Raw genomic sequence first — 25,233 nt, forward strand, 5'->3', positions numbered from 1 at the left:
TGTATATGTGCCAGTGTGTCTGTGTGTGTGTTTGTGTGCACACCCTTGTCAGCGTCACTGGCTCCTTTAGTCGATGTTTGGAACATATGTCTCCTGTCTCCATGGTAACGTGATACACCAGAACCACACATAAGTCCACCTGAGGTTGTGACTATTCTGATCAGAAGAAGGCCTCTCCAGCTCTGTCATAGACTCACAGTAATTCACACATTAATCTTGTCCTCATAACTCAGTGTTTATGAATTATAGTCATGATTGTATCTGTACTTTGATTTTGTAATTTAGAAGAAAAATAAGATCTCATAAATGCAGTGCAGTGGTTAGCATTGTCGCCTCACAGCAAGAGGGTTCCTGATTCAAACCCAGGGTGGGGGAATGGTTGTCTGTCTATATTTGTCAGCCCTGTGATAGTCTGATGACCTGTAGCCTCCAACAGGATAAGTGATTGCGGAAAATGAATGAATGAATGAATAAATAAGTTATTATTTTTAGATTAGTTTGACTGTCATGTATCAAGATTAGTTGTAGTCCATGATCTCCTGAGGGGTATTCCAGGTAGGAGGTCCAACAAACTCCGAGTCTAATCCTGAACTCTGAGTTGACTTACCCTGAGCTGGGAAACTCTGAGTGTCCGGTTCCAGAACAGCTGATTTGAATTAGTTCAATCAACTCTGAGTAGGTACACCTTGAGTTAAGCACGTGCACAACCACAATAAAAAGCCATCATCAATGGAGCCCCTATACCTCGATTCACCATGGCAACTGGAGAGAAAAGGCAGTTAACTTATTTTACACCTGTGGACTTGGAGGTGCTCATGAATGCCTACAGCGACTATGAGCATATATTTAGTAAAAAAAAAAAAAAAAAAAGTGATATCGCTAAAGCTGCCAAGGAGAGAGAGGCGGCATGTGAAATTTAGCAAGCAGAATCCTATTTGACGGGATGTTGGTGCCATAGTACAGTGGTGGAAAAAAGTTTTCGGACACCCCATGCATTTGTGAAATATTGCATTAAGAATCACTCTTAGGTCTTCAAGTGCAATTTCTTTTAGTACAGTCACAGCCAAAATACTAAATAAATCCTAAAAAAAGCCATTAAAAACTTAAAATTGATTGGTTCCATAAAAATACATAAGAAATTTTGAGTATTGGGTCATTTTGGTACCAGTGATGAAGGTCGTTCTTTTTATTAAAAGACACAATTTTTGTTGCCAAGCTTCGTGTCTACATAAAACCAGCACATTTGAAAGTTCTTCAGACACAAAAATGGCTAAAACAAGGAACCTAATGCAGGAAACACGCCTGAAGATAAAGATTCTCAGCCAGGAAGGGTACAGCTGCCGCCAGATAGCCAGGAAGTGCAGATGCAGTCCTTCAGCAGTTGGATACACTCTGCAGAAATACAGGCGAACCAACAGCTTGGAAGACAAACCAAGATCTGGGCGTCCAAGGGTTTCTTCAGCAAGAAATGGCCGCATCCTGATCCGCATGTGCAGGCAAAACCGCCGAATGACATCACAGGAGCTTCAGCAGCAGTGGTCAAACCAAACTGGTGTCCAGTGTTCCACCCGCACTGTACGTGGCCGACTTTTAGATCATGGCTTAAGGTCCTACAAGGCTATCAAGAAGCCCCTGATCAATGAGAGACAGAGGTTAGCCCGGCGTCGTTGGGCCCAGGCACACAAGAACTGGACAGCCAGGAACTGGAAGAAGATTTTGTGGTCAGATGAGTCCAGTTTCCAGCTTTATCTTCCTCCTACTGATGTGAGGGTACGCAGAAGGCCAGGCGAAGCATTATCTCCAGCATGTACAGTACCTACTGTCAAGCATGGGGGAGGCAGTATCATGCTTTGGGGATGCATGAGTGCTGCTGGTGTTGGTCATCTCACTGTCTGTGATGGCACATTGAACTCTACCAAGTATTGTACCATTCTCGAAACCCACATGCTCCCTTCTGCGCGTGCACTGTTCCTACGTGCCAATGGCAGGACTACTAAATATTAATTTGATGATGTGATGGTTTATTTATTTTTTGTTCAGTTTTGAACACATTCTCTGTTATTTGTTGACTTTGATACTGACAATGTTGAGAACTGACATATTGAAACTGTCAAGAATTTAGTTTTGTTAGTTTTTCTTGTAAACAATAAACAAAAAAATATAATTTGTATTTGTTTGTATCTGTCTATGCAGCCACACCTTTTGAAACACAAAAAAGATTTTTTCACAAATATTTCATGATAATATTTGAGATTGTGTAAAATTTTAAGGGTGTCCGAAAACTTTTTTCCACCACTGTAGATAGAGCAGGCATCATATATGGCTTTTGCTGCAGCAGCCCGGGTTTGACTCCGGCCTGTGGCACCTTGCTACATGTCACTCCCTCAGTCTCTCTCCCCTTTTCACGCTTAACTGTCCTGTCAATTTAAGGCAAAATGCCCCCCAAAAAATATTAAAGAATCCTTGCTAATTTCAGCAGCTGTTTTAAGCACATACAGATAGTTGATGACTTATTTGAAATTTGAATCCTTTAAAAACCATCATACCCAAGAAGCACGTCTGCAGGGTGTCAGATTTGATATGTGTGGCCGGTAAATGATTGAGTCTAAATAAAAAACGGTACGGTTCAAACAGATATTCATTGGGGAAAAACAGCACATCTAAACGGGGTCTGAAGATCCTCTCCCGTCATAAGGCATTGCAAATTAAGTACGCCTCGATATCGATCAGATTTCCTACGTATGGACAACCCATGTCTGTCTGCCAGCTTGCTTCAGGCTCGGCAGTAGGGAGGAGACAGGGTGAACTCAGGGTTTCTTAAAGAAAACCTGCAAGCGAGCAGGTTAGGTTCACAGAGTCAGTTGCCATGGTGATTGACTCAGAGTTTGACTTACCTCTCTTTCTGGAACTGAAAACCCAGACTTTCCCACATTTCAGGGTTAACATACTCAGAGTTTTCACTAAACTTTTCCCCGTTAAAGGGTTTTTTTTTGGGAGTTTTTCCTTATCCGCTGTGAGGGTCTTAAGGACAGAGGGATATCGTATGCTGTAAAGCCCTGTGAGGCAAATTGTGATTTGTGATATTGGGCTTTATAAATAAGATTGATTGATTGATTGATTGATTGATTGATTGATTGATTGATTGATTGATAAACCCGCTTTCTGGAATACCCCTCTGGACTTGTTTGGTTGTGTACAGAAGACTGAATGGATGTTTTTATCTCCATGAGACGTCAGCTTAAAGGGGATCATGAGTTTGGTCGTGTGTGTTTGTCTGTATGTATCTGTCTATCCACAGCTAACCTCACAAACTACTGAACCAGTCAGCCTCATATTTTGTGTGCACTTGCATAACTATATGTTGAGGGACCTCTTATGGTTGTGATGATATGCAGTTGTTGAAAAACCTTTTTTATTGACAAGTTTATACCGTCATTGACTACTGACTCCACACTCTTAACCGGCCTGTAGAGACCACAAGTTTTCTAGAAAAATTAGCTAAGCTAAAAACAATAAGCCTTACTGTCTGTTGCAGGACACACATTGGCTTTTGCTGTCGCTCAAAACCTGACATTCATAGAAATGTTTGATTCTATTTTGAACAGAAGCTTCTTATTCCATAAGTTAGGTGCAATACGGGATGAAATAGTCCGGTGTTTCCTTACCGCCATCCTGACAACAAGGGACCTTGGAGGGACAATTCCTTTGGGCGCAGCTGCACTGCTTTCCTTACTGGCTGCCATGGCTATGACCTGATTTTGTTTAGTCCGCTACACGGTGTTATACCACACCAGGAGCATTTCAGGAGTGGAACATTTTGCCTGTCTGATTTTGTTGATTTGGACATTTACAGTAGGCTACGTAATTAAATATTTTTGTCTGCTTTAATTGTGTTTATTGGTATTTCCCACTTTGTTGTGCTGTAGCCAACAGACAGAGTTCATACCATACAAAGTCCAGCTTTGAATGACATGGATCAAAAATTTGTGGCTATGTTTAAGTTCTTAAAAATACATTAATTCCCCAAATTATATTGTATCTATATTTCACAAACAGTGCCTGTTAGCAGAAAAACTCAGTCGGCTCTGTGCAACCCATTGCTTCACCCCAGGGTGCCGCATAGCAGCCAGAAGGTGGCCGCCTGGTGGAGATCTGCACACTACTGAGTGTACTTTTTTAGTTGATTAATATTTTCTAAAGGGAAACCTCAAAGCCGGTTCATAAGAGAACTGTATAAAGCCTTTTGTGGCTCCTGAGGAAGGTGCATGGAGTTTGATAACTGAAGTTACTACAAGTTTAAAAATCTGGGGATGTGGACTTAGAGAGAAGTGTTTACCAGACCTGTGTAGCTCACTTCTCAAATCTGCCAGAGGCCAGCGGCTCGAGGCTGCATTAGCCGGAGGTCAGTTGGTGGTCAGTTGCATTGAGGGTAATGTTAGGCACCAGGTTTTGAGAAGGATGCATGGAATGAAAAAGATAAAGTTTTGATTCCCTTTTTTTCAAGCTGTCCACTGTGCAATGCTAAATAGGTGAAGTGCTTTTTTAAAGTTTTCTCCTCACTTCCCCACAGTAAGAAAAGATAAGGGGAATGCTAAGGGTGCACTAAAGCATCATAGTAGCTACCATGTTTAATGCTGTAAATATTCCGTACAGTACTATACAACAACACCTGTGTTATGACCTTCCTCTGAGTGTGTGTTTGATAACAAGACTTGTAATTAGCCACCTAATCTCAGCATTCAACATCACTTTGACACAAGGACAGGCTATTTAAATTTCATTTTATTTAAAAACTTGATCTGGGATTGTTTTTTGAAGTCTATTTATCGCTACATATACTGTATACTAAATGTTATGTGCTATAGCTTAAGTAACACAAAGCATCAAATAACTTCCTAAACATCACTTTTTCACTTTGATTTTTCTCACAGACCTGTAAAAGTGAGGATGGTAGCGGAGTAGCGTTAACATCGTTTATCCCAAACCCTTAAACCAAATGTAGATATGCTAGTATGCCTGAGATATGACAGGTTCATGTGTGAATACATAGTCAAATGAGGTCTACACAGTACCTCACTGTGTGTGTATGTGAGGCAAACAGATGCACGCATAAGCTTAGTGATTCCTACAACTTGCAGCACACTTCTGCCCGAAACTTGCCTCTGTAACAGTAAATGAGTCAACAAACACAGCATTACCGCACATTCACAGTTTATTTAGAAAACGCACCTGTTGCTGAGCTTCTCAAAATTCCAACAGCTAAATTTTGTTTACCAGCCCAGTTTGTTTTTGTCAGGAGTCCTGTCTGAAATGCATACTGCATATCATGTTGTTTATTGAGTTCTGGCTGAAAATCACGCTGCATAGAAATGCCCTTTTTCTATCCTCACTTGGAATATGTTGTTTGGAATTTTAATGGTGAAAAATCCGCCCTGGTGGAGCGGTTTCTTCTGTAATAGCCCAGGCTTTGTTTAATACTACACAGAGGTCAGCACGCTGTCATTCTCCCAACTCTAACTGGCTGATTAATGACCTGTCAATCACACATAAAAGGTGACGGCCAGGGCAGAGCAGTATTGCATATTTAGAGTTTTCCTCTCTGTGACAAAATAATTCACAACAGTTCAAAACCAATCATTAAAGGAGGACAAAATATGATAAAATAATTACAGTTTAAAACCATCAGGGAAGCAATTAACAATTATTGATGGCATTTCTGGGAGGTTACACCACCACCACCACAGTTAATAAGTATTAAGCACAAATTTAGAGATTTCTCCAGCTTTATCGAAATGCTCAGAAAATGAAGTTAATGCAAAGATAAGAGAATTTAAATATGAACAAGTTATGACTTCTTTGAACATGTAAGCACCTTGTAAGTTTTAAGGTGTCTTGTATTGACAACTATAACTGATTCTATGTTTTATGTATTTATGCGAGTGAGAATCAGGTTGATCAGTCATTCAGGAAGCCGCTCACAAAACACCTTTCTGTCAGATGTATGTAGTCATCAGTTATTTATTGCCCTGACACATGAACAATGCTTTAAAAACAGTAAACAAAAAGCTGATTAGAATATAAATATGGATAGAATTGCTGCTGATTTAATTATTTTTTGGTGGGAGCTCCACTCTATCTGTCACTCTCTCTCTCACATCCTCCTTCCGACAGCAGAAAAATGCCAAAATCTGCATTTAAATTGAAAGCTATTCATCTGCATATTTCTGATTATTCAATTAATTTGCCTCCTATTTTTTTCCTCAACCCCACCAATCAGCAGCTTTGCCATGCAGTGGAATAGTTTGTTGTTGGTGATGCTGCTGTTGGTGTGTGTATGTGTGAATACTGTATGTGTGTGTGCAGGGATGGAGCAGAGGTGGGTGAAGGTGGAATCTGAAAAGAGGCAAAGGTGTAAATGAGAATTAGATCTTTTGAATTTCAATGCATCTCGGCCTCAGCACAAAGATGAATTGGAGGCAAATCTATGCAGCAGAGGGAGGACAGAACCAGGCAGAGAGGGTAAGACAGGGAAGAAAAGTCCCCTCATTAGCAGTGGAGAGCAGAGATGGAGGTCAACTGATCTGTGAACTGGATGTCACCACCTCAATATAGAGCCATCTGTCACATCCACGCATGCACACACAGGCTGAGGCTCCAAATTTAACAGTACAGTTGCAAAGACCAGCGCAAAGTACTGTAGTATGTCATGTCTGTAAGGACAGCAAGGCTGTCTATAAGCATTTCATATAGGCGTAAACAGCTGGGGGAGTTAAAATATAAATTGTAGGAGAGTGGTGATTAATCATCTTTTCAGCCAGTCACATTACTTGTCTCACCAGTCACATTGACATATCATAGAAACGGCTCATCCAGTTGAAATGAGAATGCGGAGAGCTTTTCCGAGTTAGAAAAATAAATAAATGTTGTCCAGGGCACTCAGAGTGGCAAGGCAAGAAGATGATAAAAACAGGCCTCCGTAAGCAGATCACTGTCCTTTTAAAGTTGAATTCATGTTTGAGTAGGTGGTGTGTTTTCTATGGGTGACTTAATTTATTCTCCTGCAAAATGATAATCCACATTAGTACAATACAAATGTGTGCCTTGTATTAGACAGTTGATGAATAAGGTTGCATTTAACCAAATTTTGTTACATTTACATACAACAGTAATGTAACTGCAACTTAAACGGTGAAGTAAGCAGTAGTTTATTAAAGTCATTAATATGATGGCATCAGTTGACATCATTTCACCAATGACCATCCTCAGAGAGACAGAAAACAGTTTGTTTACCCGCTGCTATTAAATTAAATGAAAACAATTACAACAACAATCCAGCTGTATCACATTATATCTCAGTGACAAATGTGTTTTAAGAATTAAAAATTAAACGCCACTTAAGCCAGACAGAGAGAATGCCATGACACACACGGCTGTTGCCCCCTGGTAATCCTGTGATTTTTGGATGAGCAGAGGGCGGCAGACGGGGATGAGAGAGGGAAAGGGAGAGAGTGTGAGGAGATTGATGAATGGATTGGTAGAAAAGAAATTGAGGGTTACATTTCTAAGAAATAACCAGCCAGTCTAATGTGTGCTAAAGTCTGTGTGGTTATTTGGCATCACTCTGGTGTTTTCTTGCAAGGTTGTGGTAACTGTGAGCGCAGTGGATGGACCGCAGTGGCACTTTTCAAATTGGATGCTACAGATGCATATGTAAAAAACAAGCGGCAGCCTCCAGGGCTGGAAAATGAACCCAGAATGCAAAAGTGCTGAAAACTTCAGTTCCTTGAATGGCCACTTGAGGCTGGTCTAGAGTCAGTCCCCATAGATCCCTATGTAATAACGCTCAACTTTACAGCAGAAATAAACATGTTCACAGCCTGGTACAAAAAACAGTTTTGGTCTCAAAAGCTAATTTCCTTGTTCATGGCAACTGTTCAGAGGGTTGGATTTTTCTAAAACGTACCCATTTAAATTTTACCAAGACTTAAAGTTACGCATAATTAAGGGTGTGGCCTATATGAGTGACAGGCTGTTTGTTAGGCATTAACACAGCCTATGACTGTACATTCAAACCAACAGCGATCAGACCTTCCAAAACAGCGGAAGTCATTAATTTTCAATGAGAGCCTGGCGACTTGGGCAACCTGGTCATCAGCCGCGCATCTTCATCAGCGGGTCAGGAGGGGAGTTAAAACTCATTTAACTTTATGGTAATGAGCTCCGATGCGGTTTGGCGACAACCAATCGAATGCTGATGTGCTTCGATGAAGCGGGTCCCAGAGAACAAGCCATGTAACTTTGGGTCCTACAGCACACTTGTTCCGACAATTGATATCGAGAAGTTGATTACTTGCGTTTGCGCCCACTCAGTCCTTTATAATGTGTCGCTGTTCGAATACAGAGACCAAAATAAAAAGAATGAGGCTTGGGACTGTGTCGCAGAGGTAGTTTGTTGGTCTGATGAGTTTTAAAGTGTGTAATGTTAGTAAAAGAGAAGAGAATTGCAGGGTAATGTTGCGACGCAGCATGCAAGTTGTTCTATTTCTGTTTTCTATTTTCATTGACCAAACATAACCCTCTGTAGGCCATCTGTGAGCTTTTTGACTGGACAACAGCAAGCAGCAACTACACTGCTTTCAAGCCAGTAGTCCGCTTTGCGGCTCCTTTAAATTGACAAGCATGATCGAACGTTCGAGTGATTCACGTGATGAGCGACTAGAGCGACTAAAGCTGCCACAAATATTTTTGACAGCCCTGCTTCTTGGGCGTCCGCGAGAGACTTTGCCTCTTTGGAAGCCTCTGGTTTGAACATACAGTGAGTCAGATCCACCCCTTGCTCCTCCACAGCTCCACCCTCTCGTCCAAACATGGGCACTTCTGGCTCCAGAGATCAAATATGCGACGACCAAAATGCTGAACTTGAGGCTTCACAACAGGAGTACACAAACCAATGGGTGACATCGTGGTGTCTACGTCCATAATTTTCTTACTGTCTGTTAAAAAAACAAAACAAAACTGTAAAAGCAGGTGAGCATGACAGATTTACAGTTTACACTTCCTTTACTAATCCTCAGAAGGGGAAAAGATGACACATACCTGGCAGTGCTGGAGCAGTGTTGACTGTCTTGTCATCCTGTGTCTCTACTTCTCCCTTTTACTTTGAGACTGGGGGCTTCAATTCATGTTGTGTTGCCTTGTTCATAAAAGTTATCATCATGAATATATCTTCATATCACATACTGTAGTCCCTGCTGTTGGCTTCTCAAAGCTATATTGCTTGACACCGAGAAACTATCCTATAAAATCAGCTGTACCTGGCTAAGCGGAACCAGCGTTTCCGTGTTTCTTTTGTCAAACTTGTCCAACTTGTCCAGTTATAACTAAGGGGACAGGTTATAGGATTAGAGTCGGTTGATCAAAATCAAATTAATCGTGCAACTATGTTTATATTTAAGCCACTCTAATGTAAGGATAGTCTGCTTTTCTCTGTCTCTTGATTCTTTTTAACTTCTGATCAGACTCATCAAGATGTTTGAAGATGTCACTTTACGCTTAAGGAAACTGTGCTGCATCTGTTTGTCTTTTTTTACATTTCACAGAATAAACCATTAATATATTAATTAAAAAAGTAATCTGTTAATTGAGACTGATTGATAATGAAAATAATCTCCAGTTGTAGCCCTGATACCAGCCTATCAGGTCTCCCTGAGCCACCTCATCTGCATTTACTCTCCACCTTTGCACTACGTGTGCTGTGCAGGGCAAAAAAAAAGTAAAAATCAAATGTTATGAAGTGTAGAGGCAAAGCTCATTTCAAGGTCAGGAAAACAGCAACTTGTAGTGCTGCCTCTTATCCTTGTGTTGGCGAGAAAACAAAGGGCTCCGTCATTTGCTATTGCTTTCTTGTCTTTCCTGGGTTCCTGTCTAACTGTCTAAGGGCGTGGGTGTGCACCTTTACTCTGACCCTGTCTGCTTTGGGAGAGGAGCGTGATTGTGATTCAGGCAGCATGCAGCTCCTTGGTTGGATGAGGTCACTACAAAGCCCCGCCCTGCATTTCAAGCCAGGAAGTATTGATTTCCTTTAATTGGATAGACAAATGAAAAGAGGGGATGAACGGGGAGGCACTCCTCCTCTTGATTGTTGAGGTCTGTCCTTTTTAGATTTGTGTGCAAGTTTGTCTTGTTAGATTCTTCCCCCAATCTTGGAGAAACCAATACAAGTTTTCTCACATCTTTGTTTATATTCTGGATGCAGTTGGTGTCTCCCTGCAGGAGGAGTCTGCGCTACTGGTTATTACCTTAACCTCACCTTGCATTTTTCTCTCACTTCCTCAGCTGAATGAGGGAAATCCAGTTGTTTTCAAATATAAACAGAACCTTGTTGTTTTCATAAAGGTCATATATTGTTTAAAACACTTTTTAGTGAAGCGTGAATATGCAAATAAGCATTGATAAGGTCAGTATTTGAATAAAGCTGATTTAAAAAAAAAAACCTCTTGTGACCTTTTATTAACTTGTTTTGAATTTTTCCGTGCATAAGAAAAGAGAGAATAAATCTAACAAGTGTTGCCAAATGTGTGGCCCTCTGGGTTGCATTTGTTTTAAACCTGCTCCGTTTTAGCCGTCCAACAAGGCTTTTTTCCCCTTTTCCTTTTTAGAAGAATGCTCAGACAATACAGTTTAATTTTAATTAAAAACCTAATTAATAGGTTAATAAATCTGCCCTTAATGGTGATAACTAGTAGAAATGACTCAACCACTCCATCTGTACTCTGGTGCAAGATGTTTTTAACGTACGTGAACAGAATCACATAACGTTAGTGCCAAGTGCTTCATTATGCAGATTAGCCAATATAAGTACAGCTAAATTCAGGCATACAGGTATTGGCCCCCTGTGAAACATTACCAGAACATGCATGCTAATTTTTATTAATGTATTCATTAAATGAATTATGCGCTTATATTTGTGAAGCAACTATCATCCATTCAAGAATACTTTACATTTTTTTATATTTTTCCTCATTATGTTCAGCATTTTGTCCCACTTCATTGAGCTGTTAATACCTCCAGTTTATTCAGTGCGCACCGGCACAGTCAACTTTGATTAAAGATAAAATAAGAAACACTAGCTTCTTTATTTTCAGACACAGAAACACAGCACATGTACCTGTGATGAAAGAAACAAAAACATAAATAGAAGCTACCGATGAGGGGTTTCTGTGTAAAACATTATGTTGTTCGGTGGTGAAACTTTATCTTCTCTCCATGGATAGTTACTGCCTGAATGTCGATTGTGCTGTTATGGTTATGAGTTTAGCTGGAGAAACATTCTTTTAACAATCTGAAACGCCCCTGGCATGAAAATCACTGTTGTAGTAGACTTTAGTCTGCAATTTAAAATCATCTGGATGCAGCAGGTGGAGAGGGAAGGAGAATATGACAAGGTGAAGTACACACATCATCACAAAGTATTGTGTATGTACTGTAGCATTGTCCAAAATACTAATTCATCGATACATATCTTTTTTGAAAATTTGAAAGAGTCTCAATACTCACTTTTCACCCTAACAATTAGGGATGTTCCTGGTGACTAATTTCCCTGTCGACTAAATGAAAATTTTAATCAAGACTAGTCGACTAGTCTATAAAAAGGTCTCAGCACAGTGTATTCAGGCTCAACATATTGTATTAACTTCCTGAAGCTTTTACCTTCAACAAAGTTAAGTGGAAGCATATCTTGCGAGGTCATTGTCATGATGAGCTGCGTTATCTTCTCAGACTGGGCGGGATTACAGCATCTCCAGGTGAACAGTGTCAATTTGGTCTGAGCAGCCCTCGTTCCATGCAGGTTAACATCCAAATGCTTGAGTTGAACGTGGTTGCGCATTGCTCCAGTCGAGTGATTGTGTGCCAGTTTTCTCTGACACAGCCTACATGCTACCTTGGAGGTCATCTCTCCAATTTCCCACCGTGCTGTTTCAAAATTCTAATCTACATGAGCGTTACAGCGGGGAGGGGGACTGCTGTCTGACGGCTCTGTAGCACCTACTAGTGGCAGGCAGCTGCATGACAGTTAAGCAGCCTTGTACATGAATAAAACACTAATTGGTTTAACCGCACCAGCTGCACTTTCTAACTCTCTTACTGTTAATGTGAACTACAGTCATTCTGCTCTTCTCTGCTTCTAACCAAAAACAGAGAAGTCATCATTGGCACGACTAATAAATAATACAGTTTTTTATTTGTATGCCCTTAATGTCAGTTTTTTTCCCTGAAACATTGATATTTTTGTTGTGTGGAAGTTAGAAATTCCAGTGTTGTGCCAACAGTAACGTAATGCACATCAGAGTGTTACAGTTTAATTTTGCAGATAGCCAATGATTCTCATCTGAACCTCACAACTAGAAGCATTTCAGCATTTTTTCATTATATTGTTTTCTTCTCACTTGAAAAGTTTGCGTCTCTTCCTTGAATACATTTGTACAAGTACCTGAGTGCTTGACTGAAGCTTGACGGAATAACATCAGTGTACCTCAACATTAAAAGGGAAAAAAACATATAGAGAGAAATAAACATTTTGTATAAAGCAATGTGCGTCACATTTACATCTGTATTATTATATTCAGAAAGATGTATAAAAACATGAAATTTAGTGCCATTTTACAGGCAAATGCAGTGCCTCTACACGGCAGAAAATTACACATGCGACAGAAAAAAACAAACAAACCGGAAATGCACTCAGTGCTGTGTTTGGATGACGAAGGGCACTGGCTGAAAAAATATTACAAGCTGAGTCAAAACCTTCTGCGTGTAGGATGTTTGTGTGAAGGCTTTGCACATCAAGTGTCACCAAATAATGAAGTTGTTACACTGCCCTTGTGTATGTTCTGATACACTGTGTACGGCTCTCACTCTCTGTCACATGAGGAGGAATAGCCTCGGTGGAATTGTCTTTAGGTGAACTCTGATTATCAGTGTGAGAGTGTCTGTGCACACAAGTACCTTTGCTTTATTTAAAACATGTAATAGGTGTCATCGGGCCATGCTTGTGGTGTTGCTTTAGGGATGGCACTGTCAGTGGGTCCACCCTTGGGTTGGCAACATGGCCCTATAATATTCTCACAATATTTCAGGGTATATTTACTATAATGATATTCTTGATGATATGACAAAATACTGAAAAATACTGTTTTATTCATGTCAAGAAAATACAACTGCAACAAATTAACTGTTGTGATTTTATATGTCAGCATAGATATATGTATAAATCAACCACAAATCTAAAGTACACATTTAAACTGTTGCCAGATACAGAAATGTATTTTTCAATATGTATATAGTGTACACTGTATACATCAATTGAATCAACAGGCAATTTCAACCATTACTAATAAGTTACGGCTTAGGCTAACTTTTTCTTCTTTCTTTTCTTTTTGAAAAAGAGTCGTTTTTCAAGTTGATGTTTTTTTCCACATGGTGCGGTTTGCTCTGTCGTGTCTCGTCTGCTCCACCTGCTGTAGTCACTCAGCGCTGACAGTCAGACCCCTTCACACAAACACACAGACCTACATTTATTTTGACGGGCTGTTACGTTACGATGATGCTCACATTCACACATATTGAGGGTTTTTTTTGTCAAGCTTCACTTAGGCGTACATTATGACAGGCTTATGACAAAATGACCTGGTGACTGCGATTCCTGTATGCCGAATGATGTGGACTGAGTTTACTCTGAGCAGCAAGTTGCTAAAAGGCTCTGAAAAGTCCAGGGCTGTTCATGAAACATTCAGGGCTGTAGCATCGAAGGGCCAGGACTAACAACGCCACTGATTCTGCACTCCTGAAATCACTCCTTTTTTGTAACCTGACTCCTCTACCATGGAGCTGGTAGCAGTTCCACTTTCAACCATGCTTGTTTTTGCTGTTTCTTAACAGTATGACATCATTACATCAACATGTCTGAATATCACCATTACCATGATATTATGGGTGAAAATCACAAGTTTTGTCACGATACGATATATCGATTCTTCGGACAATGACAGGATCCTTGCTGCTCACAAAAGCCCTGTTTCCACTGAGCAGTGTGGTAGGGTCAGTTTAGTCAGGTGTGCTTTTTTTCCTTCTCCACTGTGAAAAGTTGAGGATGGTACCAATGGAACCGTTACGTACTGACCCCAGTTTTGGTCCCCCCTTTGTTGGGGTACCTAGCACACAGATCTGGTACTAAAAGGTGGAGCTGTGAACACTGCAGTCTGTTGATTGGTCAATAGAGGACGGTCACTCTGCTCAGGGCTGAGTTGTGGCTGGTCTTGAGACTCATGTAACCACTGTTCATACCGTGGAGAGTTTTATTAGTAAACTGTAACTATAAAATGATAAGATGTTTTGCTGCCTCTTGCAGCTGGAGTTGGAGAAAAAAATAACTCAATGGCATATATTCTAATCCTCACTCAAAAAAAAAGGGTCACGGAGCGTTGTTCCTAAACCCCCGAGATTGCCTTAAAAGGACTAAATGCACAAACAAGCTATTTTTAAATATCCCATGGAGAGAGACTCTCACCATAGCCTGTTTTGTATTGTTCTAAAAAATGTCAGCGTGCAACCTCGTTCTATGGACGATAAACGAGGTGCAGACTTTGCTTTGTGTCACCGGTAATGAGGAAATACAGTGAGTGCTGGACAGAGCAGTGAGTGACAACAACCACACCCACATTTAAGAGTACTGTTTGAGTTGGAAACGCTAGGGTCTAGGTACCATGTCTGAAGGGTTACTTTTGGTTCCAAACGTACCATACCCAAAGTGTTTGGTGGAAACAGGGCTTAAGTCTGCCATGATGCGATTCCGATTTGATTCAGTTCTGTGGCCGGTGGTCGATACGTGGTGATATCAGTAAATATTCTCACTGTCTTTTTCTTGGCTGCTTACTAGTGGATGTGTAACATTAGGACGCCAGCCCAGTTTGAATGTTTATCAAAGAACTGAGCTTGGATGGAAATGGTGACACAGACATGCCCTAGGAATTTCAAAATAAAGGCTCATCTTGAAGATGACGATAAATATCAATGTCTTCGTTTGTCATCCATGATATTGGAATTGATATATTAATCCAGGCAGATGTATTGTTACACCCCTACATGATATTAGTATTTTTTTTTAGCATTTAAAACTTATACCAGTAATACTAAAAATGATATGGTGTGACACATTCCCATTAGTCTCAACTATACTGTGTTTAATGCTGATTAGCAAATGCTAGTATCACAGTCACAGCAACAGTGTCATAGTATTGCCAATGTAAGCATGTTAGCATGCTGACGATACATTTACTCGAGACACCACTGTTCCTAAGCACAGTCTTCGGAAGCTGCTATCACAGCCGTAGAATCTCCGTCTGTAAATGGACAGACAAATTGAAACTACAGCTGTTCTACAATGCTCGCACGGTTTCATACATGCAAGGCCTCAGTCATGAGCTAAAGTTGCTAGTATTGAAGCACTGACTGTTCTATTGTTGCTGCGGCAGTTGTACGAACAATATTCAGTCAAAATGGTGAATGTGCCGACATCAATAGATTCTCCATCTTCTGCCTACCTCCTTGTCTTACTGTAACACTCCTTCTCTATCTGAGACCCAGAGCACCGCCGCTTCAGTTTTGTGTCTATAACCTTTTGTAATCTGTGTAAATCTGGATAACCTTTGCTCAGCTCACAACAGTGTGTGTGTGCGTGTGCATTTGGCCACTTGAAATCTAAATGTTATGTGGGGGCACTAGTGTTTCTCCAGAGAATGAGACTGTTATCTTCTCGACTTAACTGTGGGAGTCCGCGCTGTCCTCAGCTCCCATAGGCTCCCATCAGCTTGTCCACTGTGTCTCACACACGCATGCACACACGCGCATGTACACACACGCTCACACACAAAGTCTGTTCCGAGGACAAACTTCGGCAGAAGGTGTTTCAGACATTGAGATCTCCATGGTAACTGGTCGCAGTGTTTTTCTTTGATGTATGTGTTCCATGTTCCCAGAGCCCCAGCAGTTTTTAGATCCGTGTGCACACACGTGTTTGTGTGTGCGCCTGTGATGAGAGCAGCAGCCTGAGGATATGGCATAGCTTTCAGACAGCCGCACAGGGGAAGGAAACACCAGGGACTGTCAGAGAAATAAAGCCACTGAGTGAGGCAGTTAGATGGAAAGTGGTCACGAGAAAGCTGGTGTGATTAGAAAAGCCTTTGGTTTGCTTCACTGCAGTGTCCACGCCTGTGTAATAAAGACATTTTTAGAATCACATCAAGATGACATGTAACAAGTAATTCTTGAAGACGTGACCAGCACCGTGTCCTTGGTAACGTATATTTTCTGTAGACGTGGTATAAATCAGCTTCATATGTCTGCATGAGGTGGTTCCCGGTGTGTGAATGTTTTTGTTTTTATTTTTTTGTCAGTGTTGAAGTTGGTCCATTGTGCAGATGTCAGTGAGATACTTCAAGAGGTGTATTGAAAGAATCACTACTAAAGTCACATTCAAACTTATGAACCAGACTATTGGAAATGCTTTGAATTGTGGGACTTGAAGTCTGTCATTTCATTTCCACAACATATTAGATGATTTTATTTTTTTTTACTATGTCGTCTATTCATAAATCTAACTCAAAGGAAGCACCTTTTTTTAAATGAACAATTATTTTATGTTTGATAACTTTTTGATCATGTCCCAATTAAAGACAGGAGTACACATTTAATCTTGGAAGTACCACTACGGTCGTGTGTCACGCTGGCCTAGTAGTCTAAGGTGCTTATCACATAACCGCAACGAATCCGGCTGGAGACCTTCGCTGCATGTCATCCTCTCTTCCTAATTTCCTCTCTCAGGCCTCTTCAGAGTCAGATTTATTTTTGACTCTTGGCTGTATACTATCATAAAGTGCCAATGGCCAATAAAAGCTGAGGAAGAGGAGGAGTCAGTGCCACAAGGGCCACATGACTTGTTATTTAAGAGCAATGTCAGAATCAGAATCCTTTTTCAAATACAATGAATTTGCTTTTGTGTTTTTGGTGCATAGCAAAAATATTAAGAAAAAGTTAGATTAAAAAATAAAAGCAAATATTGAGAAATTAAGAGACAAATAAAGGATAGAATTTTTTTAATGAAAACATGAAAAATTACTACAAGAAATATTGACAATATATATCTCAATAGAATTAAAGAGCAGCGCAGTATTTAGAAGTGGTAATTGTGCAGAAATTATCCAGTGAATGTGCAGAGTTGACTTGTACTCAAATTTATACTCGGTAAGTTGAATATGCCCACTTCACATACACAAAAAAAGCACTGAAGCCCAGAGCTCCACATACAGACTCTCCACACTTTTGAAAGTTGCTCTGAAAGTTGAAGTCTTTTTATTTATGTCTTGATAGTGGTGGCATCGCCGACATCAAAGTGGATGTGATGTTGCCTTACACTTTGGTGGTGGGGGTAAGGCAGCAGATCAGTCTTTTATTTTTTATTTTTTTGGTCTAGAGTTGCAGACATACTTGGTATTCTGTAGAAAGGGGGCAAAGAAAGAAACAGCTGGTGCAATTAACATATAGACTAAACCCATAGTCATTTCATAGAATGATAAAGTGACTGCGCAAATACTTGTTCTAACTCAAGGAAGTGTTAACTGACTCCATGTGGAAGGCGCCTCCGTGTGGAAATTCCACCAGATCAACCAGATTAAGTCTTTTTAAGTGAAGATGAAAACAAAACTTTGCCAAAAATCAATCAACCCTCACACTTCTTTCAGCTCGACTTTAAGATAATGTCGGTGCGTTTTTGTACGTTTGGCGAAAGAACAACAGAGAAACAGCAAGTCATTCTGTCTGTGTCTCTCCAGCACTCTCCATGCTGCGTTTAGCCTCGGTTTAGCGTTGTGCAGTCAACTGGCAAATGTCATTAGTTCAGTTATCCTCTCCTCTCACCCCTCAGAGATTTGTCGCTGTTCACACAAAAGTGAACAGCTGAGTTCACCTCAGCCTGTTGTGTGTGAGGAAGCACACTAATTGGTTTATCAAGTAGGATTTACTTATTTATTTATTTTTGCATCAGCTACAATACCTTCCAATGTAGCATGCTCAAATCTGGTCCATTTATAAATAATAATGCTGAGCTCAAGTAGGAGTATTTTGTATATTTTAAAATCATATTTTTGGGAACTTATTTAGCTCAATATCACATTCAGTAGGCGGACATTTACTGAGTTGGAGTTTCAGTAAAATGTCCATGTGGGAAATAATGTGACGCCATATGAGATCATTCTCCCACTTCCTTTTTTTGTCCTCTGGACTTTAGTTTCTTGTCTAATTTCTTCTCGGAGTATTTCCCCTTGCCATTTGCTTTATAAGCCTTCTCATGATACATATCAAATAAAGATCTGTGTCTCTTACTCACATTGACACAGGACATTTCTCAGACGTCTCAATATCTTCCCAGCATGCCATGGGACTCTGCTCCTCGCTACCTTCCTCCTTCCCTGCAATGCTTTAATTACTTTATCCCTCGTTTCTCTCATCCCTTTCTCCTTCACTCCATCGCCCCGAGCTGCTCCTCATTCCTTTTAATTAATCCACACAGATTTAGACACCTTCACCCTGCTGTGAATGCGTACACACACACACACACACACACACACACAGACACACGCACGCACTTGACAATCCCCTGTAGACAATAACAACTTTAAGTGATCTTGCTCTCACTTTGAAAGTTTTTTTCTCTGGAGATGGATCTAGTGGAAAACTCAGGTCTTATTGTTTGATATTTTGTATTGTCTTCTGATGTTTGTGTGTTTGTGTGTGTGCAGGGCTCCAGTGGAAGCATGCAGCTCATGGAGACAGAGTTCTCCAAAACTCTGGCAGAGATGGTGGCCCTTCACCTGCACCACCAGAAGAGCATCCCAGCATTCCTCTCCGCTGTGACTCTGGACCTCTTCAGCCGACAAACCACATTCTGAAGTAACTTGACACCAACTCAGACGTAGCGCTGAAAATTTAAGATGGGATTTTTTTTTAATTTCCTGTGTCTTTTACTTTCTTTCTTGTTTTGTTTTTCCTTTATCTCGCATTTGATATTCACAGAGTGCTCTCTGAACAGCTCTGACATGTGAATAGTGAAGTCAGCGCTGTGTTGTGGAGGATGAACACCTTGTTTGATGAAATACTTCCATCTTGTATTCAGAAAGGCTAAGGAAGCAGCTCAGTATCCCTATTTGTACGCTGAATATTTCATCAATGAAGCTCTGAGAAATGCGTTTTTTCTTAACAGGACTAAGTCGTCATGAAAATGACACACAGAAGCCACCGACTTTTGGATTTGGAGTGGGGGTTTTTTTTACAGAAAGGTTTTGAAGTACATTACCCCTCTTAAGTAAAATACACACGATGTGGAGAAACATTTTTGTGGTTCTCTGGATCTGCAGTGAATGTGTTTTGCATGGCCTTCACCAAGGCTGCGTCTTTGTTGACTCCCTTTTATTGTCTTTTGTGTGATCTTTCTTGCTGCCTTATACAAAAGGTTTTACACGTGATTTGTGTTTACAACTAGTCAGAGCCAATCCAAAGATAGTGTCAAAGAAATCCAGTTAAATACAAGACATGTGGATTCTATCAGAATGTCTCTTTCTCCTCATTTGTGTCCTGCTATATATCAAAATTAAACCTCATCATCAGGATAAATGTTGGCATTGTATGTGACTTCCAGCCACGGAAACATACCATTTGTATGGTATCATGTAGCCAATATGTTGAATCATAACATTTCTTTGTGTGGTCATATTTATGCACAAAATCCGCTTGGCCCTGGTTACTCACGGCTGGAAACGTAGCAATGACTCACTAAAAAACAACCAGTGTTGTTGTTTGTTGGTTTGTAACAGTGACCCGCAGCGGTCTGCAGCTTGGCAGCCGTCTCACCTAGGTATCACGCTGTCAGCCATCCCCTCCACCTCCTGATGATGAAGTGAGCTCATAAACATGTAATCAGAACCACATCACCTTAGAAACATTGATAAGATGCATATGAAACAAACAAATGCGACGTAGCTGTGGTCTGCAAAAACATACAATGCAAAATCTGAAGCTAGTTTTCATCAGAGTCTAACTGATTAAGGAAGTACATGCACATTCTTTGTTGTTAATGTATTTTATTCTTTTAATTCATTAGTATGTGCTTAAATATAGATAAGTTCAAACTAAAGTTTCCTGAACTCGGTCTCTGTGGTCTTTTTTTATTAGAAGAGGTAAAAAGGGAGGAAATAAAATGTTAGATGAAAACAGAGATAAGAGCCAACCTTGCCTTTATACTACATTCAAAATATGCACTGTGGTTTGACCATGAGAAAAAAATCCAATATTTGATCTATAATAGCCTCACTAAATTCAGAGTTCACAGTGTAGCACAACAAAAAGTAGAACGCACAGAGTCTGTGAGTGTGTCTCCTGGATCTGTTGCAGTAAGCTCATCAATTGTTGTTTTCGTCTTTAAACTGAAGCATTAATTGTGACACCAAACCTTTTGAGAACTAAATGTCATTTCAGATATTACATATAGCGGTCATACTCTCCCTTTTTTAATAAAAAAAAAAAATGCAGCAGATTTATTCTAACATGACTGCAGCAACAAAAAAATCACTTGTCATTGGTGAGGCAGTGAAGGCAGAGCGAATGAACCGAATCACATCTGTTTTACAATTTAATGTTAGTTTAAAATTAGATTACATGGGTGCTGTTTGAAATAATTTGAACAAATTACATTTTTGTTCTCATTCGTTTTAACCCTGAAAGGAAAAAAAAACCCGTATCAGCCTCATCACACAGACGCAGTTTTATCACCTGCTTCATGCACATGGTTAACCGACATCAGTGTGTCATACAATAAGGATTAGACCAAGAAAGCACACGTGCAGATGCTTGAATGTCTGTAAACATTTGGTAAAACTCACTAAAAATGCATTTTGCTTACTGTTAAAGCCTTTATAACCCAGACAGAAGTCTTAGGATATGAATTTGATTTGAATGAACTATGAATTCCTCCAGTTTCGAATTTAGCTAACGACCATGCCTGTGTGTGTTGGCGCGAGCATGAACACGAGATAAGACAAGGGAAATTTCTAGGCAGCAATAAAGAGAAATGGCAGAAATAAACATGGGGTGAAGAGGAAGCGAGGGAGCAATCCAATAAAACTGAGAAACAAAAGGAAGTGAGCTGAGAATAAAGCCACTTATCACAGCAACAATATAAGAACTCCAGCTGGTGCAGCCATATGTCTCATGAGAAAACATATTCTCCGTACAGTACATGCCACATACTGTCTTTGTTTTGTTTTTTTCCATTTTCGCATGCTCGTCCATTTTTCACAACACAGCACATCTTCTGCTCACCCCGCAGTTCTCAATACAGAGGGTTTATATATGAGAGGGTTTCATATAGGCTGTACAAGACATGCAGTACTGTAGCATACAGCGTTCCCTTTCAGCAGAGTGTGATGTTCTGTGGCTTTATCTCTAATGTCCGCATCCCACAAATTTACTGTACCTTGTTACCGTTTTTAATTTGAAATGCAAATGTAATCAATAAAGCACACTGTGTGACTTGACTTGAAAGTATATTCATTTTACAGCAACTCATTTACTGTACCTCTGAAAGTGACCACGACACACCACATCCAGAGGCTGCGAGAAGCTGGAAGATTTAATGACAATTCTCACCACCGATTTGTTGCGTGACCCTGCGTGCTCTGTTACCAGGTGTAATGGCTCTGTTAGGTTCTTCAAAGTCAGTCCCAGTGAGCTGAAGACTTAAATGTGATCAAATACTTCCATGTAACGGTGTCTTCATGACAGAGCAAAGCCAACAGGGACTCCTGGGAGGAAACATAAGCCCTGTTTCCACCAGACACTTTGGGTATGTTACCTTCGGAACCAAAAGTCAGACATGGTACTTGACCCTAGTGTTTCCACCGCAAACAGTACTCTTGGATGTGGGCGGGGTTGTTGTCACTCACTGCTCCATCCAGCACTCACTGTGTTTCCTCATTATCAGTGACTATGTGGGAAGTCTGCACCTTGTTAATCGTCCACACAACGAGGCTGCACGCTGACGTTTTCAGAACAAAATAAAACAGGCTGCAGTGAGAGTCTCTCTCCATGGGATATTTAAAAATAGCACATTTGTGCATTTAGTCCTTCTCAGGCAAGCTCAGGGGTTTAGTGTTGCCATGGCCTGACGTTACTCGACTCTTTTCATTCCTCCAAGTGAGGTTTAAAATATATGCAGTTCACATAACCTGGCCGAAATTGATTTATATAAACGCTTTAAGATCCACTCATAACTAAAAGTGTATGTCATATAAAACTAAAGTAATGGTCAAAGTTGTCATGTGGAATATTTAAGGTGTGTTGATAGGGTCACGTTGTCGACTCATACATTGAGTAACATTACAAGTTAACGTTCCACCTTAAAAGTTACCGGCAGTTGGCCCAGTAAATAAAGTTAGCTGTTTCTCTGACGCCAGCTGTTGCAAGAGACAGCAAAACATCTTTTCATTTTGTAGTTAGATGGAGCTTAACCAACTGTATGCACGAAACCTGCTCTGGAACCAGACTCTCTGATCAGTCCTGCATCGGGTCCTGGAGGGGCTAAAGGAGGCTTAAAAAAAGAACATGCAGGTCGGATCGTGGGTGTTTCGTAATAAAATTGGTAATAAAATATGTACAGTTTACTAATATATGTAAAATTCTCCACGGTTCGAACAGTGGTTACATGAGCCTCAAAACCAGCCACAACTCAGCCCTGAGTGACTGTCCTCTATTGACCAATCAACAGACTGCAGTGTTCACAGCTCCACATTTTAGTACCAGATCTGTGTGCTAGGTACCCCAACAGAGGGGGGACCAAAACTGGAACGGTACAGAACTGTTCCATTGGTACCATCCACAACTTTTCACAGTGGAAACAGAAAAAAAAGCGCACTGAACTAAACTGAACCGTACTGTACTGCTCGGTGGAAACAGGGCTTAACTTGGAGGGAAACATCTGGTGGCCGGGCCTGTACCCATGGTCATGGTTGAGACCGCATTCACACTGACTTCAGTACATGTACTGTGTTAAATAACAAAGCCCCCCATACGTTTGGATAAGGCCACTCTATTGACACAGTAGAGTTGCAAACACAGAGAGCTTCAGCAAAAAAGAGAAGTGCAAGGTTTTTCCAGTAGAAAACTTATGTTGTCATCTGGCAAGATGTGTTTGCCTATCAAATATGTGCAAGATCACGTTCCTGGATGAATCTGAAAGCCGTATTGCTAGCATTTACCTTGCAATCATTGCAATGAAAGATAAAATTATTTCCACTGAAATCAAATAACTTCATTTTATTTATGTAGCCCAATATCACAAATCACAATCATTTTTCAGAACATTAAAATTCTTCTTTATATGTTATAAACCACTGTGCTGTGTTTCAGCATCTCTTAAACCTTCAAGCTCATGGCTCTGTGTCTCCAGCTGGACTTCCTGTTTCATATCTTACTGTCTCACCAGTGCCTTACACACACCTTCACTAACACAGATCCTTGTATTTTTTTTTTCAAAGCAAGGCTGTTTTTTGTCTGAACACCCACAAAGTGTGATTCAAAGACCTCTGTCTGCTCGTACTAGGATATCAGATGCCCCCGGAGATCAGAGCTTGTAGGCGAATCTGGAAGCTGAGCCTGGTCTACCTTAACCTGAGTAACATGGGGCAAAATCCCACAATCCTGTGCAAGTGCACAGAGCCAGATGCATTCTCAGTTTGGTGGCAGGTGCTTTTTTATGCAGATCCCTAGTGACAAAAACTTTCTATTTTGATGTGCAATTTCAGCTCTTCGTCATCACTGTAGAAGGAGCCTGAGCTTGTGAGAGATGGAGCTTCACCAACTGTATGCATGAAACCTGTTCTGGAACCAGACTCTCTGATCAGTCCTGCATCGGGTCCTGGAGGGGCTAAAGGAGGCTTAAAAAAAGAACATGCAGGTCGGATCGTGGGTGTTTCGTAATAAAATTGGTTGGTCATATGTGCAAGTGGCAGGATGGGTATGGTCTTGCATTTGGCGAGCCAGTTCTGAAGCGGGTCTTGAAATCAAATCCATGCAGGATCTGGGCTGAGCTGGGCCCTTTTCTTTCTGCAGTTATAACCAGTTGATTGCTGGAGTCAGTCTTTTTGGCATCCCAATAACTCAGTGCCGGACACCAGCAGTGAGGGAAGCTGAGGAATGAGGTTTTTTGAGCTTAGTTAGCTTTATTTAAGTATCAGACAAATATCAAGAGGCCAGAAAAACAGGGTCTGCAGTAGTCATGTAAACAACAACTCCGATGTGGGATACGTTTGAAGAGGTCATGAAATGGGACTTATCTGACAAGCCGTCAAATAACCTCCAGAGATACTGTTGGATGGTGGAGGAACTCTTGAACCTGTCTAACACTCTGTGGAAGAGGCAAATTTGGAATTCTCCTTTTATTTTTATTCTTCTTCGCCCCAGTCAGACCGTCAGGACTCCTCTGTGTATTATGGTGCTTACACAATAGTCTCCAGTAGCCTCTAGCTACAGCCGAAAAGGAGCTGTGTTTAAATCGTCATTCATTTTTTAAAGTTTGTGCTTGTAGTCAATTTAACCCATGGTTGGCTCCGTTTCACCAGTGAGAATTAACTGACCCGCGAGTAATAAAATAAAAGGAGAAGAAACAATTATTTTCTCTACATGAAGATAAATGTTTGCTCCACAACGGGTAGGAAGTTACTGCCACGTCATTAGTGCAAAACAGAAGCCACTCTGTAGAGACCCTTTTGATGAGCTTCTGCAGCTGTAATGTTCTGTTCTTTGAGTTCTGCCTACAGGGAAGAAGTAGACCCTCTCCATTCAGCTTTCATCCACGTTATTTCCATTTCTGTCTTTCACTACCTGTTTAACCTTTATTTTCTTCCTTCCCCTCAACCTCTCTGCTCTTCCCGCTTCTCTCCACTCTTTTATTCATTCCTTTATCTTTATTTCAACAGCCCATCATCTCTCAGTCGAAAACAATTAGTACACCCCCTGATATCTCATTAAGTATAAATGAAGAGGTAGGCTGAGGTTGAAAATGCCAAAGCTGAGCTTTATAAACTCTGCAGCGTTCTTCAGATTTTACGCACCAATCCTCATCAAGCAGTAAAC

At 40.6% G+C, this 25,233-nt stretch overlaps 1 protein-coding gene across 3 annotated transcripts in view; it reads left to right on the forward strand.

Annotated features, from left to right (window-relative positions):
• Window positions 1-21,638, forward strand: part of mad1l1 (mitotic arrest deficient 1 like 1) — an 80,812-nt gene extending 59,174 nt beyond the window's left edge. For all 3 annotated transcript variants that reach the window (XM_049571371.1, XM_049571373.1, XM_049571372.1), the window contains exon 18: window positions 18,849-21,638. In XM_049571371.1, the coding sequence (XP_049427328.1) occupies window positions 18,849-18,998 (150 nt within the window). In that variant the 3' untranslated portion in view covers window positions 18,999-21,638. The remainder of the gene's footprint in view (window positions 1-18,848) is intronic.
• Window positions 21,639-25,233: the final 3,595 nt, after the last annotated feature.

The sequence above is a fragment of the Epinephelus fuscoguttatus genome, linkage group LG3, assembly GCF_011397635.1.
Source record: "Epinephelus fuscoguttatus linkage group LG3, E.fuscoguttatus.final_Chr_v1".
NCBI lineage: Eukaryota > Metazoa > Chordata > Actinopteri > Perciformes > Serranidae > Epinephelus > Epinephelus fuscoguttatus.